Source organism: Leuciscus leuciscus (assembly GCF_965113295.1).
Source record: "Leuciscus leuciscus genome assembly, chromosome: 6".
NCBI classification, from domain to species: Eukaryota; Metazoa; Chordata; class Actinopteri; order Cypriniformes; family Leuciscidae; genus Leuciscus; species Leuciscus leuciscus.
The window spans coordinates 46,716,800-46,732,980 of NC_138730.1; the positions used below are offsets into that span (position 1 = coordinate 46,716,800).

Below are 16,181 nucleotides of genomic sequence, written 5' to 3' on the forward strand. Positions count from 1 at the left end.
GAGTGACGACACGCTGACCATTCCAAGATGGCGGCGCGCCGACGTCTCTGGAGAAGTCGAATTCTGGATGTACGTAGGTATATCTATTTAGGTTTTGTGTGTGTGTGTGTGTGTGTGTGTTTAGTATCATACACGTTATCGCTTGATTGAGTTTGAGTTCATTCGCAGAGTCAGAAGAGCTACACCAGTATGACTGACAGTCCGGATGAGAATTATCAGATCTGTTTGAAATCCTAAAATGCGCTTTAATGAGACGAAACTGCTGTCAACGAGCTAAACATGCGATTTAATGAGAAGGAGCTGGTGTTCATGAGCCGCCAGCCGTCAGAGAGAGCGGCCGAGCTGGGCATGAGAGGCCCGAAGAAAGGAGACGGTAAGAGCCGAGCATTTCACTATCACCATCATAAAGATTTCTAACATCTTTTCTACGCCACAAGACGCGAGAAAACCAGCCAGAACTAGAAGACTTTCCCCTTTACGATCAATGTTATGATTCGAAATAGCATTGTGGCGTACTACTCGTACTACTGCTGTCTTGTAAAGAGATGACAGCAGTAATTAGAGTAGTATAGTATTCAGAGTACAGCTTATATTTAATTGTTCGTACGCCAATTGCGAGTCACGTGACATTCACTACGTTCACTCTGATTGGTAGTTGCTTCATTTGCATAAAATTGATCTCTGTTCAACTTTTTGCCGTTCAACTTTTTAAAGCTGATGAACGATAAAAACATTGAAAGCCAATTAGAATCCACCCGACTTTAAAGAGTCTTGCATTTAAAGCGACAGACGACAATGCGCACATACAAAAACTTATCGTCCGCCTGTGTGGGTGCTAATATAGTTAACGTTATGTATAGTTATCGTTCTTAATCGGACAGGGATTTTTAATTGTTAGTAGGTGTTCCAACTGGATCAGTTGGCGAGTCAAATGAACACCAAACTTCTGTTGATTGTTGCCGAATTTGCATAAAGTCGATATCTGTTCAACTTTTAGTTTCAACTTGTCACTTTAAAATTGCCAACATTGAAAATTAAATTTATAACGAAGCTCTCATGATGCAACAACACTATAATACTGGCCGGCAGGTTATGCTACAACTAGAACTTTCTCGTAATAATCCACAAAGATGTCAGAATGCAACACAACTACAATGCTCATTATCTTTTAAGCTAACGTTGCGATGTGACAAAACTAGACCGCCTTGTTATAATTAACGAGTGTGTTTTTACGCAATACGATAAAAAATCTGACAGGAATATAATCACTTTTGGTCATTAGTATGTCAAAAAAAGCATCATGTGACATCCACTACGTGCGCTCCCATTGGTTGTTGCCAAGTTGATTACATCGTCAGATCAGCGATCGTGTCGACTCAGATCACCATCATTCACGACAAATGTTATATAATCAATAATACTTCTGATTGTGAAAAATTAGGTTTTACTTGGTTATAACAACCTTTACTATACAAACTAATAAAAAAAAAAAAAACATGCATTATATTGACTAAACATGCTAACTTTAAACATTGACTAAGTGTAATGTAAGATTGACTGTGCCTCTGGTCTGGTTGTGACCTAATTCTCCTCTTCCACGCCACAGTGGTGAAGAAGCGGCTGGTGAAACTGATCGTTAATTTCCTGTTCTACTTCCGGACCGACGAGGACGAGGTGAGTGCGGTTTGAGCGTCTGATCTGAATCTCGACGCCGTCGCGTTCACATTCGTTTCAGTTTGACTTTGCGTGTGTTCTCAGCCCATCGGCGCTCTCCTGCTGGAACAGTGTCGCGTGGAGAGGGAAGACGATCATGCTTTCTCTATCGGTAAGAGTCACAGTTTCACACTTTGTGCTTTTAATGTAAAGCATCATCTAAAGAGCGGATGTTCTCTGTATCTCTTCCTCTTTTGACTCTATAAAGAGAACCTATTTTTTGTGCTCTACTAGAACAGGTTTTCCTGCTTGAATGTTGATTATTCTCCTCATTTTCTCCATTGTTGCGGCTCCTCTCTTCCCAGTCTGTCAGTAACGCTCTGTTTACTTCCTGTCTCTATGAAGCCCCTCCTTCTGAAAAGCACACTGTGCTCTGATTGGTTGGTTGGAGCAGTGTGTTGTGATTGGTTGAGCGCTTCGAGTGTGTTTGGGAAATGTCCCGCCCCTCATTCACTGTGTTTCTTGCTTGTCTTCCAGTGTTTCTGGACGAGGCCGAGAGGAAGTATTTGTTTGAATGCGATTCTCAGGAACAGTGTGTTGAATGGATCGACGCCATCATTAAAGCCAGGTGTGTGTGACACTGACATTACCCATAATCCTCTGCATTTCATGATTTATAACCGTAATCTGCTTCTGTCTCACAGTTATGAATTCATGCGCAAGAACCTGATTTACTACCGCACAGAAATCCACCGATTGACTGGAAAGGTGAGGGAAATCTCTTGAATGAATGATTCAATGACTCACTCATAAATCCTTCACTTGTTTCATTACCGGATGAATCAGCGTTTTTGAACGAATCTTTTGAATGAATGATTCAATGACTCACTCATAAATCCTTCACTTGTTTCATTACCGGATGAATCAGCGTTTTTGAACAAATCTTTTGAATGAATGATTCAATGACTCACTCATAAATCCTTCACTTGTTTCATAACCGGATGAATCAGCGTTTTTGAACAAATCTTTTGAATGAATAATTGAATGACTCACTCATAAATCCTTCACTTGTTTAATTACCGGATGAATCAGCGTTTTTGAACGAATCTCTCGAATGAATGATTCAATGGCTCACTCATAAATCCTTCACTTGTTTCATTACCGGATGAATCAGTGTTTTTGAACTAATCTTTTGAATGAATGATTCAATGACTCACTCATAAATCCTTCACTTGTTTAATTACCGGATGAATCAGCGTTTTTGAATGAATCTCGAGTGAATGATTCAATGAATCACAAACACATTTTTAACACTTGTCGCCACCTACTGGTGTAACGATGTAATCGATACAATCTTTATTTAAAGCGTCAAGTTACTTTCAAATGGTGATTTACTTTATTTTGATCACTACAGTAGACATCAGTGTTTATAATCCGAGCTATACACTTTAATTCCAGTACGTCTGTGATAATTAAGAAATAATGATACTCTGTGTTTGGAAAAACAAACGTTTGTGAAGATCTAAACGTTCCGGTGTGATTTAATAGACAAAGGCCAATCGTTGTCATCGGAGATCACCATCTTTTAACGATTAGCTCTACACATAATATTGATGATGCTTTGATCTGACGTGTGATTTCCCGCAGGATCCACTAGAGCAGTATGGGATATCGGATGAGACACGCTTCCAGGTCAACAGTGGTCTTCCTCCTCTGCCTTCTCCTCCCACATAAACACACTCCTCATGCCATCATGTGGTTTCTCTGCTGTTTGCCGTTCATGCTTGTGTTTTGTGTTTGTTTTTCTTCAGGTTTCTCCTCTTTTACAGTCTGCCAGTATCAGTCACTGTACATTCTGACCTCTATAATCGTTTTATTTTACACAAATGCGTTATATTACTGTAATGAATGTCTGCTGAGTTTGAGCCAGTTGCAATTATTAAAGTTTCTTTGATTATAATATCAAGGTCAATGTTAATGAGGACGGCATGAACTGGGTCGTGCTTTTAAAAACTCATTTCTGCACCTTTATTGCCTTTTATAATTGCGATGTTTAAAAGGTTTGTAGGGTTTGCGTTATGTAGCTTCACCTGAAGTGCACTAAAAAGTTATTTTTTTCTCTCTCTCCCAAAAGCACTGAAGCCTTTCAGTCAGTCTGAGCTGTGAGATTTTACAGTTTCCCTAAAAACATTTTCGCTGCTTTGATTTTGTGTCTGAATTTACCACAAAATCATGAGAAAAAATTGAAAATGATCTGTTTGTACAACGAAAATTAAGCCTGTTTATGACTATTAAAGGGGTTGTTGATTATGATTTGACTTTTCTAACTTTAGTTAGTGTGTAATGTTGCTGTTTGAGCATAAACAACATCTGCAAAGTTACGACGCTCAAAGTTCAAAGCAAAGGGAGATATTTGCTTTTAAAGAAATCACTTTTTAAGGACTACAACAAACGGCTGGTAGAGACTACACCACATTCCTCCCGGGTTAGTGACATCACTAACCCTAAAATTTACATAAACTCCGCCCCTGGAACACGATTTATAGTTTATCATGACAGAATATGCTAATCAATGACTAGAAGATAACTACACATAAGCGTCATAAATTCATCAACTAACCATTCAGAAACGTCCTGTTGCTTCTACATGTTGTCTCTTCTTCTTGAGTCTCTCCATCATTGTCTGACTCCGGTTTGGACATAAAAGACTAAAAGTTTTTGTAATTGTCAGTGCATGTGTGTGTGAGGTAAAAAGACATGAGGTCTTGAAGCTCCGCCCCCCTGTGCCGGGAGCAGCAGCTCATTTGCATTTAAAGGGACAGACACAAAACGGTGTGTTTTTGCTCACCCTCAAAAAGTGACGATTTTAACATGCGATATAAAAATATCTGTGGGGTATTTTGAGCTAAAACTTCACACACACACTCTGGGGACATCAGAGACTTATTTTACATCTTGTGAAAAGGGCATTAACCACCCCTTTAAATTATGAGATTATTTTTATGACAACAACCGCATTTACCCAGTAAATACTTCTCATAAATCTCATTTTCTTTACGATAATACAGTCGGTCAGATCCTGTTCAGACACCATCAACATAAACTACTTCACAAATGCACAACACAATTTAAGTAATTTAATAAATGCAATAATTTGTCAATGCAAACGCCTAAAAGTAGGCTTTATTACTTGATGCATGGAATTCCTTATTATTTCCTTTTGATTTTGTGGTGACATTTCACTTGTAAACTTCACATGTGTTTAAACATCATTGCATTCAATGTTTGTGACGGTAGCAGATTTAATTAAACTTGATTTAATCAATATGAGAGGATTTATGTTGGATTGTTTGTATTCGTCACAGCGAAATATGAGGAACTGCTTTCCTTTTATTTGAGCCCTTAACTTTCCATTTGTGTAAGTGATGAAACTATTAGACAGACTTTAAAAGAGCGTGAATGTGAGATTTATGAATGTTCTAAGCTTTTGATCTTTCTTTCATGCAATTGTTATGATTCCTTCTATAATTTAGATTTCATAATTTATAAATGTTCCTTATTTCAATCTTATTTTTTTGTTAATAAATCGCTTTTAAAAGAGACCAGTGCTTTTGATTTTATGCTGATTCAACCACTAACAGTCTGAAATAAATATGTATTAATACATATCTGCCAATGTGGTCAGAAAAATAATCTTGTTTTTCCTTTGAATTAAGATTTTTCTTCTTTTTTTTTTTAAGCACAAACTCACTTCATTTTGATTCATTTTTCATTAAACAAGACTTAATATCTTCAGTCATTTTGCTTCTTCTCCAGTAAATGTGTCTTGATTTAAGAATGTTTAGATATTTGTGCTGGAGAACAATATTTTTGCACACTGCCGCTTTATTCAGGGAAACAGATAACGCTAATATTTCCTGTTAAATACCAGTTATACCACAAACAAATGAGTCATTTTATGAATGCGACATGATTGACTCATTTTCAAGGGCTAATGAAGTATTATGGAGAAAGACTATAAGAAATGCTCACAAGAGGTGAAGAAACAAGTATTTTCAGAAAGTTAAGAGAGATCAAATATGACTGATATTGTATGTATCAACGCATATGTGACTTATCTTTGCTTATTTTAGGATATTTGAATTAAATTTAATATATATAAATATGCAAGGGCTCTCTGATGAGCCGTTAGCTTACATGAGGACTGAAAGGAAAGGACTTCACTTTCATGTTTTTAACCAAATGTTGCATTAAAATGATTTGTGCAAAGATCCAGTTCACCCTAGCAACCACCCAAAATACCCTAGCAACCACCTAGCAACACTGTAGCAACCACCCAGAATACCCTAGCAACACCCTAGCAACCGCCTAGCAACACCATAGCAACCACCCAGAACACCCTACCAACTGCCTAGCAACCACCCAGAACACCTTAGCAACCCACTAGAAACACCCTAGCAACTTTAAACTACTTCAAACTATACTTTAAACTTTAAACTACTTTAAACATCAAACTACTTTAAACTAATTTAAACTTAATTCAAACTTTCTGGTCAAAACTTTCTCAAGCCAACTTAAAGTTTGTCTCGACAAACTTTTTAATCTAGTGTAATTTGATCAAACAGGATGCATATTTTTTAGAGCAACACAAACATAAAACATTCAAACACAAAATGAATCAGATCCAATGACAACACTTACTGAAGTTTGTGCTTCTGATTCCCCACAATTAATGATGTCACTTCCTGGAGGACGATGTCATTAAGGAAGTGCCTTTTGCTATTTTTTTAAATAATAATAAATAAACATAAACAACACACAACTTTTATGAGCTTGTTCACCACAGACCTTATTTCAGGCATTTAAAGTCCCACTGTGGTGAAAATCCAGCTTTTAATGTAGTTTATGTGTCTATGTGGTGTTATTAATATGCTTTAAGACAAACCATGTGTAAGTTCATAAGTCGACACCATTGCTGAGTATTTCCTCCTTAAAACTGCAGTGAACCAAAGACAGTCTCAAACACACGCTTTGAAATCGCTGGTGTTTCTGACGTCACAAACTACCTTGTAACCAATCAGATCAACGTGTGATCGTCAACCAGTGGATCTCTGAGCTGAGTGAGTGAGTGGAGGCGGGGCTCATTTGCATATTCATAGAACCGCGCATACTAAATGAGGTAAGGGTGTCGAGTTACATTCAAGACATTTTAAGGCATGAAGATTTTTATTTTATTTTTCAAGGGAAAAAAACGGTTAAATAGGTCATTTTGGTGATCAATGATGAGTTTTAGGGATAAAATGATTGACTACAGGAGGACTTTAACCAAAAACCCATTCACTTCAGGACCAGATGTGCTAAAATGCAAACTCATTTCTGGGTTTTGTACAATAATACATCATCCTTGGCAGTTGCTAATTTTTAGGTGTACTGTCCCTTTAAGAGCGGCAGCGACGCGAGTCACTGTTGTTGAACACACACACTCACACACCCTGTTGAATTATTGACACACTCTCATTACTTTTAATAAGTGAGCGCTTAGTCAGTCAAACATCTCCTTCACATGTTTTTAACTGTATAAAACTGAATGTGTGAAGAACTTTCTCACTCGCTTTGACGACTAACCTCTGACCTCTCATACCAGACACACACACACACACACACACACACACACGGGCGAGTAAAGATGTACGAAATATTTCTGCGATAACCATGCCTTCAGGTCTAAAATATAGGTCTACTTATAAAAGTCTGATGATGTATTGACTCATTATTTAAAATGTGATAATTTTGAACAAAAAAAATGTTAGTGTACCTTTAAATATGCAGATTTTTTTTACATTTCATAAAAACAAAAAAAAGTCTCAGTTCTGTGGATGATTTTATTAAGCTGATCCACAGATGATAACATGATGATAACATAGACACGGTCTTTAGTATTATACTAATGCAAATAAGACAACAATGAACATTATTCAGTGCAAATTTACAGGCACTTTCTTTATTCACGTTTCTGGTGTTGTTTTGAACAATTCGTCAGTGCACGTTTTCATACACGTTCATTCTTACATTTGTTCTACGTGAAAATGCAACGTGTCACATGCAACAGCACAGATGCAGAAGTAAAAAGTGTTGTGAATGCGGTTTAAAGCTGAGCTGAAGCCGCTGAGCTCATTTGTGGCTGATCTTATCTGGGCCTGAAAAGGGAATCGACTCACTTTCAGACACTTCCTTAATTGAGGTTTCCTGCACTAAAATTAGACTAAAGCCATCAACAGGGTAAAATCGTGATTTCCCTTTAATGTCAAACTGTACATGAAACTGTATTTCTTTCCCTCAGATTGTTAAATAAACACCAATACAACGGGCAACATGGTTTTACTGCTTGATCAACATGTTGATATTCTCCACATGTCGGTGCAACTGATGTGTAAAACCTTCTACTGGATTATATATGGATGGGGAATTTTAATGGATGATGAAAAGTGTCTGTATATAGTTGAAAAAAAAAACACTTTCTATATACCCTTGACTTGTAAGGACTTGTAAGGGTACAATATGCTTTTGTATTTTATGGTGTGGGGTTGTTTGGTGGAGGGGGGAGGGGGGGTTATGGTGCGGGGTTGTTTGGTGGAGGGTGGAGGGGGGGTTATGGTGCGGGGTTGTTTGGTGGAGGGTGGAGGGGGGGTTATGGTGCGGGGTTGTTTGGTGGAGGGTGGAGTTATGGTGTAGGGTTGTTTGGTGGAGGGTGGAGGGGGGGTTATGGTGTGGGGTTGTTTGGTGGAGGGTGGAGGGGGGAGTTATGGTGTGGGGTTGTTTGGTGGAGGGTGGAGGGGGGTTATGGTGCAGGGTTGTTTGGTGGAGGGTGGAGGGGGGGTTATGGTGCGGGGTTGTTTGGTGGAGGGTGGAGGGGGGTTATGGGGTTGTTTGGTGGAGGGGGGTTATGGGGTTGTTTGGTGGAGGGTGGAGGGGGGTTATGGTGCGGGGTTGTTTGGTGGAGGGGGGTTATGGTGCAGGGTTGTTTGGTGGAGGGTGGAGGGGGGGTTATGGTGCGGGGTTGTTTGGTGGAGGGCGGTTATGGGTTTTTTTGGTAGAGGGTGGAGGGGGGTTATGGGGTTGTTTGGTGGAGGGGGGTTATGGTGCAGGGTTGTTTGGTGGAGGGTGGAGGGGGGGTTATGGTGCGGGGTTGTTTGGTGGAGGGGGGGTTATGGGGTTTTTTGGTGGAGGGTGGAGGGGGGGTTATGGGGTTGTTTGGTGGAGGGTGGAGGGGGGTTATGGTGTGGGGTTGTTTGGTGGAGGGGGTTGTGGTGTGGGGTTGTTTGGTGGAGGGTGGAGTTATGGTGTGGGGTTGTTTGGTGGAGGGTGGAGGGGGGTTATGGGGTTGTTTGGTGGAGGGTGGAGGGGGGGTTATGGGGTTGTTTGGTGGAGGGTGGAGGGGGGGTTATGGGGTTGTTTGGTGGAGGGTGGAGGGGGGGTTATGGGGTTGTTTGGTGGAGGGTGGAGGGGGGGTTATGGGGTTGTTTGGTGGAGGGTGGATTATGGGGTTGTTTGGTGGAGGGTGGAGGGGGGTTATGGGGTTGTTTGGTGGAGGGTGGAGGGGGGGTTATGGGGTTGTTTGGTGGAGGGTGGAGGGGGGGTTATGGGGTTGTTTGGTGGAGGGTGGAGGGGGGGTTATGGGGTTGTTTGGTGGAGGGTGGAGGGGGGGTTATGGGGTTGTTTGGTGGAGGGTGGAGGGGGGGTTATGGGGTTGTTTTTCAGGGGTTTGGATATTTGTTCTTGTTTTAAGCACAAACTCACTTCATTTCGATATATTTTCCAAGACTAACACCTTCAGTCATTATGCGTCTCCAGTAGTGCTGTCAAAGTTAACGCAAAATCATATTAACGGCACAAATTTTTCTCTCTCTCTCTCTCTCTCTCTCTCATAGGAGCAGCGCTTTAATTCAGTTAAACACAGATATTATGTTGCTTCTCTAATTTTACATGCAAGTATAGCCGAAATCACAGCACAGATATGGACTTTATCTTATGTGTATTTGATTTCATCAGACGACGGCTCGATTATCAGGATTTTTGTGCAGATTAACGTCTTGGAAGGGAGAGCTGGAGTCTTAGAGTCTTAATGGGTCGCGTTTCAGTCACTATTTCATATTCATTCCGTTGTTTGACAACAGAAACAGTAAAATATACCAATGAAAACACAGTTTTATTGAGAATTTAGCTTCATCAAAATGGGCACAGAAAGAGACAAACTAATGTAATAATAAATAATAAATGTACATTTAGCATTTTCAGAAGAGCTGCCCTGTCATGCACAAATCTAAACATGTTTGTGTTAGTAAATTGCTCAGTGCAAAGAAAAAGTAATGGGAACCTGGTATTTCTTTGTTCTTTCTACATGTGTCTAATAGACATGAACAAGCTCTTTGAAAAACATCTATGACCTTTGAAACATGTCTCGTCTTCATGCTCTATATTGACTATGGTTTCAATAATAAACATACATTTGCATAAAGCATCCATATTTATCCATGCCCACGTTGATTAGAGTATTACAAACTTGAAAAGTATTAATTTAAGATACATTTAGAACAAATAAAAAATGTGCGATTAATCGTGAGTTAACTCATGACAATCATGCGATTAATCGCAATTAAAAAAAAATGAATCGATTGACAGCCCTAGTCTCCAGTAAATGTATCTTGATTTAAGAATGTTTGGATATTTGTGCTGGAAGACAAGACAGAAATATTACTTTTTATTCCCACTCAGGTCACCATTCGCACTCGAGCGATGAACAGCGCGGCGGCGGCGTCTTCAAACTCCTGCGCGTCCATGACGGGATTATCCTGCTGATTCCCGGGATGAGCCTCCGCCATGGCCTTCGCCACTTTCCCCGGAGAGATCTTGGCACTGGCCTCCAGGTACCGGCCCACATCGTCCCCATCCGCCGCCTCCAGCGCCTCCCGGAGCGTCTCCAGCACCGCCTGACCCAGCGCTCTCTCCGCCGGCCGGTCCGAAGCGCTCGCCACCGACCCGTACAGGCACTGGGAGGCCCGGATGTAGTCGGAGAACACGGAGCAGGTCAGAACGCCCTGCCGGAAGAGCTCGAAGGGCACGGACTCGTGGTCGTGGCACTGGACGCGGCGCAGGAGCGGAGCCGCGGTCGAGCCGGAGAGTCCGCCTTCGCTGCACAGGCACCGGAGCATCTCGGTGTAGAGACGCCCGCGGACCCCGACGACACCGGCACCGCGATCACGGGTCAGGAGATCGAACGCCGTGCGCGTGTTACTGTTGAACGCTGATCTGCAGGGAAAGACAGAATCAAGAGTTCAAACTGAGGGTGCGTTTACACGACAAACGATATGCTTAAAACGCTTAAAGGAGAACTCCGGTGAATTTTTAAGTTAATCTTGATCGTTTTACCTTTGTGAGTACTGTCTATAGAAAAAAAAAGCGAACCGGATCGGTGCTTGCAACGCGGAGCTGTTACAGTTAATGCCCAGAGCTCCCATTCAGCTAAAACGGCAGTTATGGGGGCATTAACCTAAATAGTGTCTTTGTGCCTCTTAACAGACACAAAATGCAATTAAAATGTCTGTCCAACATGAACAGGGCCCTTACATGACAACAAGATGCGTTTAGCAACTTAGCCATTGTTTAAACTCACCTAAATAGTGTTTTAGACGGCTAGCTGTAGTCTCGCGCTGAAGTCCCGTGGGAACTCAGTTGTAGCCGGAACACGACGCTCCTCCCACCTGCACTATGTGCGCGATTTTTTTCCCCCAAACCACTTCAGCGGAAATCCCGCCCTGCAGCTGATTTAATTGGTTTAGGTTACAGTGACGATTGACATGACCAATGAAAACCTTAGAATCAGCTGCAGGGCGGGATTTCCGCTGAAGTGGTTTGGGAAAAAAAATTAAAATCACGCGCACTTTTTTCCGGCTACAACTGAGTTCCCACGGGACTTCAGCGCGAGACTACAGCTAGCCGTCTAAAACACTATTTAGGTGAGTTTAAACAATGGCTAAGTTGCTAAACGCATCTTGTTGTCATGTAAGGGCCCTGTTCATGTTGGACAGACATTTTAATTGCATTTTGTGTCTGTTAAGAGGCACAAAGACACTATTTAGGTTAATGCCCCCATAACTGCCGTTTTAGCTGAATGGGAGCTCTGGGCATTAACTGTAACATCCGGTTCGTTTTTTTTTCTATAGACAGTACTCACAAAGGTAAAACGATCAAGATTAACTTAAAAATTCACCGGAGTTCTCCTTTAAGAGTGGTTGATGCCCAATGTTGCTGAGCAGAAATACATAATCATGTTTCTCTTGGTCTCCTCAAGATTTGTGTTGGATTTTCTCCTCAGCGTAAAGATTAAGAGCTTCATCTATCACTGTTTCCCGTGTTCGTAGAGTTAGTTTCTGGAGTAAATATATAGGCTATAATCGGTGTGTTTACACAGCCTTTTTAAAAATGGCGTGTGCTGGTGTTTCGCGTGCGTTCGGCATATCAGCGAACACTAACGTCACGGATAGTTCCTATAGCGCTGGTTTAGACCCGAATCGGAAGTAGGAGTAAATTAGTTCCTCCAAAAGGAGTTCGTAAAACTAAAATAGTTCCTAGTTCCTGCGGTGCGAACACGCCAAAATCCGGGAACTTCCACCAATAGCTCTAGGAACTATGAAAATGTTCCTCTGATGCGAAAGCCCCTATTGTCAAAATGATCACCATTTACACGGATCCGCTAAAACGACTAATACGATGTATTCTGCTGCCAGGCCAGTAGATGGCGATGAAACACTATAGACTGAACACGTAATAAGCACGTGCATGACGTCTTTGCGTTTTTGTTGTTTACATGGAGACCGTTTTCAAAACTTCGCGTTTTGAGGCACCAAAAGCGCCGCTGTCGAGTAAACAAACGGTCAAAACGCATGAAAAGTTTTACGTTTTTAGTTGAAAACGGTGACGTTTTTCCCGTACAACGCCGTAACTCGCTGCTTCACTACCAGAGTACGATACATCGTGGAAGAAATCAACTAGCTAGTCACGACTGTTTCCCAAAACCATATTGTCGCAAAGTGGTCGTTCAACCACGATGGTTTATTACGTCACGCACGTGGTGGAGAAATCACTTCTTTTAATGAAACTGTTTGAGATCTAATTAACGTTTGATGTTTTGATATAAATTACAGACATGGCATCTGAAGACTATTTCTAATTTTTCTCAGTTATTTTGCTTTATTTCCAGATTCAATCATAGGCTTGTTCTTACGTACTAGAGCTCGTTCAACACATGCACACTCTTCAGAAAAAACTGTGCTTTAAATCTCTTGACAAACTAAAAGAAAAGAAAGAATCAAGAGCTCAGACTGAATCTCAACAAGAGAATCGCACTGGTTATGTGTGTGTGCAGGAGCTGGTTCAACTAATAAAAAGGTAAAAAAATAGATGGGATGTTTACACTACATCGTTTTCAACTAAAAACGTAAAACTTTTATGAGTTTTGGCCATTCGTTTACACGACAACGGCGTTTTTGGTGCCTGAAAATGCATCAAAACTTTTGAAAACGGTCTCTGTGTAAACGACAAAAGCACGAATTTGTGAAAACGATGATGTGAACATGCGTATTACGTGTTCAGTCTATAGTGTTTCATCGCCATCTACTGGCTTGGCAGCAAAATACAGCGTTTTTTGTCGTTTTAGCGGATCCTGTGAATGGGGATCGTTTTGAAAATGGTGACGTCTGTACGCGGAAAACTCAAAGGAAAAACATCTCCATTTTAAGCATATCGTTGTTGTGTAAATGTACGCTGAATCTCAACAAGCGAATCGCACTGGTTATGTGTGTTCAACAAATACATAACAGTAATAATATAATATAATATAATATAATATAATATAATATAATATAATATACAGAAAACTCTTTTGGCTTGAAAGATATTAATGAAAGTAATAATAAAACCAAAAGAAACCGATAAAAAGAAACTTCTCCACCAGAGTTTTATATATGAAATAAATGTTTTAAATGTAAAAAAAATTATGAAATAAAATAAAAAAGAATCCTCTCTTGGCTTAAGAGAGACAAATAATAGCAATAAAAAAAAGAGAGAAAATAAATACATAAAAGGGGAAAAAAACTCCACTATGGCTTAAAAATTAAGAGATTTTAAAATATGAAAATGGTAATTAAATAAAATTAAAATAAAACTCTGAAACAATAAAATAAATAAATAAATAAATAAATAAATAAACCTTGTTGCTTAAAATAGTTTAATAATATCATTATTGGCCAAAGCAAAAATAAATACAAACACATTTCTCCACCATGGTTTAAAAATATAATGAAAGATGAAAATAGTAAAAATAATAATAATAAAAAAATATACAATTTTATTGCACTTCGATTTATTGCACTTAATTATTATTATTATTATAAAGCATTTTGCCAATAATATAATGCTATTAATCAAATCAAATAACATACAACAATCATTGGTTATCCCATACATTATTTTGTAAGGTGAAAGTGAATATCAGGGCGGGTTATTTTTTTTATTGCAAGAAAAGAAACAGCACTGCATTCAATACATCGACATAAAAGGAAAAAGGAAAAAGAAATTTGAAAAAAAGAATAAAATTAAAAAGAAAAAAGTTATGACCTCTGTGAGTGATGCGCGAGACTCAGGTTCCAGAGCGCGCGACTCACGGCCTGGTGCTCCGGGCCTGCGTCATCATCCTGCGCCGAGAGATGCGCGAAGTGTTCGGCCAGGAACCCGATGGGATCGCGCGGCCTGGACTCCAGCAGTGTGAGCAGAGAAGACCCGAGAAGCGCGCTCACGCCAGACTCACACGCGAACGCGCCGTCCCGCTCACAGCTGCCCGACATCGCGACGCCCGCGCGACGCTTCTCCGCCATCTTACAATATCAGAGCATTTGCATATAATAACATAAATGATCTCCAGCAATGGCCAGACTCGCAGCCAGCCGCACAAACAGCCCCAAACACAGTTGCTATGGACACATGATGATGACGATGACGCAGAAGATCAGCTGACCTGTGTGTGTGTGTGTGTGTGTGTGTGTGTGTCTGATCTTCCCGCAGGTGGCGCTTATATTTTATAAATTATAATAATAAAAAAAGTACTATTAACTCAGAATATTAGCACCGACTAGTAAATCAGGGATTTTCAGTCTTTGAGATTCATCAATGTTTTATAAACACTCATTTATTAGCTCAAAGTCACTTCATTTTGATACAGTTTTCATTAAACAAGACCGCTAATTAATATCTGAAGTCCTTTTGCTTCTCCAGGAAATGTATCTTGATGTAAGAATGCTTAGATTTTTGTACAAGACTAAACTTCTGAGGAATAAAGTAGAATTCATCAGATCCACTGACGACACTTACCGAAGTCTGTGCTGCTGATTCCCGCCAATTCATGATGTCACTTCCTGGAGGATGATGTCATTATTAAGAAGTGCCTTTTGTTAGGTTTTTATTATTGCAGTAAGACATGTAATAATAAGCATATTCGACACATTTTTCAGAGTAAAAAATATAATGTTGCTAAAGGCAAATTTTATTGGGCCTCTTTTATTGAACTGATAGACTGGATCGCCTGGATGTTACCTCATAAGTATTGTATTTCAAATAAGACTAAGGCAGTTCATTTTAAGATCTTACATAAACTATATCCAGTGAATGATACTGTTGCAAAATATATGGATGTTGACAGTTCTTCTTGCTCATTCTGTGGGAATAAGGATGAAACAATGATCCATTTATTTTTCCAGTGTGAAAAAACTCAAAACTTCTGGAATAGGTTATATCTTCATATTGGCAAGCACCCTGATTCTTCCCAAGCCTGTCGATTAAAGGATATAATCTGTTACTATAAAGAAGATAAAGCTGGTACTTCAATTAATTACATTGTAAAAAAAAAAAAAAATTATTCACAAGCAAGAATTCTCTAAATCTCTATTTCTTAATTGAAATTTATACATTTCTGAAGTCTCTAAAGGCCAATTTATACTTCTGCGTCGGGTTCGCGTAGAAGGTACGGCGTAGCATACGCATTGACGTGTACCATACGTCGTACCCTTCGCCGTACCCTGACGTGCACCTCCTCAAAAATGTAACTACGCGTCGCGGCGACGCGGACCGCAAGATCTGTGATTGGTCGGCTGGATAGCATCGCGTTTCCTCCTACGCATTTCCGGAATGATCTTCTGCACTCTGCACCGCCCGCCCGCCATTTTTAAATTCCGAAGATCAGTGAAGAGCCATGGAAATAGACCAAGTGACCGAGAGATTGCTTGAAGAAGTGCGGAAATACAGCCATCTGTTTGACTCCTTCAGTCGCCATTGCTCGTAGAAACCTAAACTCAAAACAGCCGCGAGGAATGTAAACACAGTGGAACATTAAAACCCACCCGCGCCAACTAGCGTTTCGGCGGTGTAACTGCAGAGCAACACAGACATTCGCAGAAGTATAAATGCTCACGACGGCGTCG

At 40.2% G+C, this 16,181-nt stretch overlaps 2 protein-coding genes and 1 long non-coding RNA gene across 3 annotated transcripts in view; 1 reads left to right on the forward strand and 2 right to left on the reverse strand.

The window, feature by feature from the left end:
- LOC309501238 overlaps positions 1–16,181 on the reverse strand; it is a 235,852-nt gene that overhangs the window by 147,799 nt on the left and 71,872 nt on the right. The gene's annotated exons all lie outside the window — the stretch shown is intronic.
- Positions 113–5,255, forward strand: plekhj1 (pleckstrin homology domain containing, family J member 1). Its single transcript, XM_082172286.1, has 6 exons — positions 113–373; positions 1,607–1,674; positions 1,759–1,825; positions 2,191–2,281; positions 2,358–2,421; positions 3,301–5,255. The coding sequence occupies exons 1-6, from the start codon at positions 280–282 to the stop codon at positions 3,385–3,387; spliced, it is 471 nt and encodes a 156-aa protein (XP_082028412.1). The 5' UTR covers positions 113–279; the 3' UTR covers positions 3,388–5,255.
- tpgs1 (tubulin polyglutamylase complex subunit 1) lies at positions 9,841–15,557 on the reverse strand. The gene is made up of 2 exons (XM_082173237.1): positions 14,326–15,557; positions 9,841–10,959 (listed from the first exon to the last, which is right to left on the reverse strand). The coding sequence occupies exons 1-2, from the start codon at positions 14,580–14,582 to the stop codon at positions 10,422–10,424; spliced, it is 795 nt and encodes a 264-aa protein (XP_082029363.1). The 5' UTR covers positions 14,583–15,557; the 3' UTR covers positions 9,841–10,421.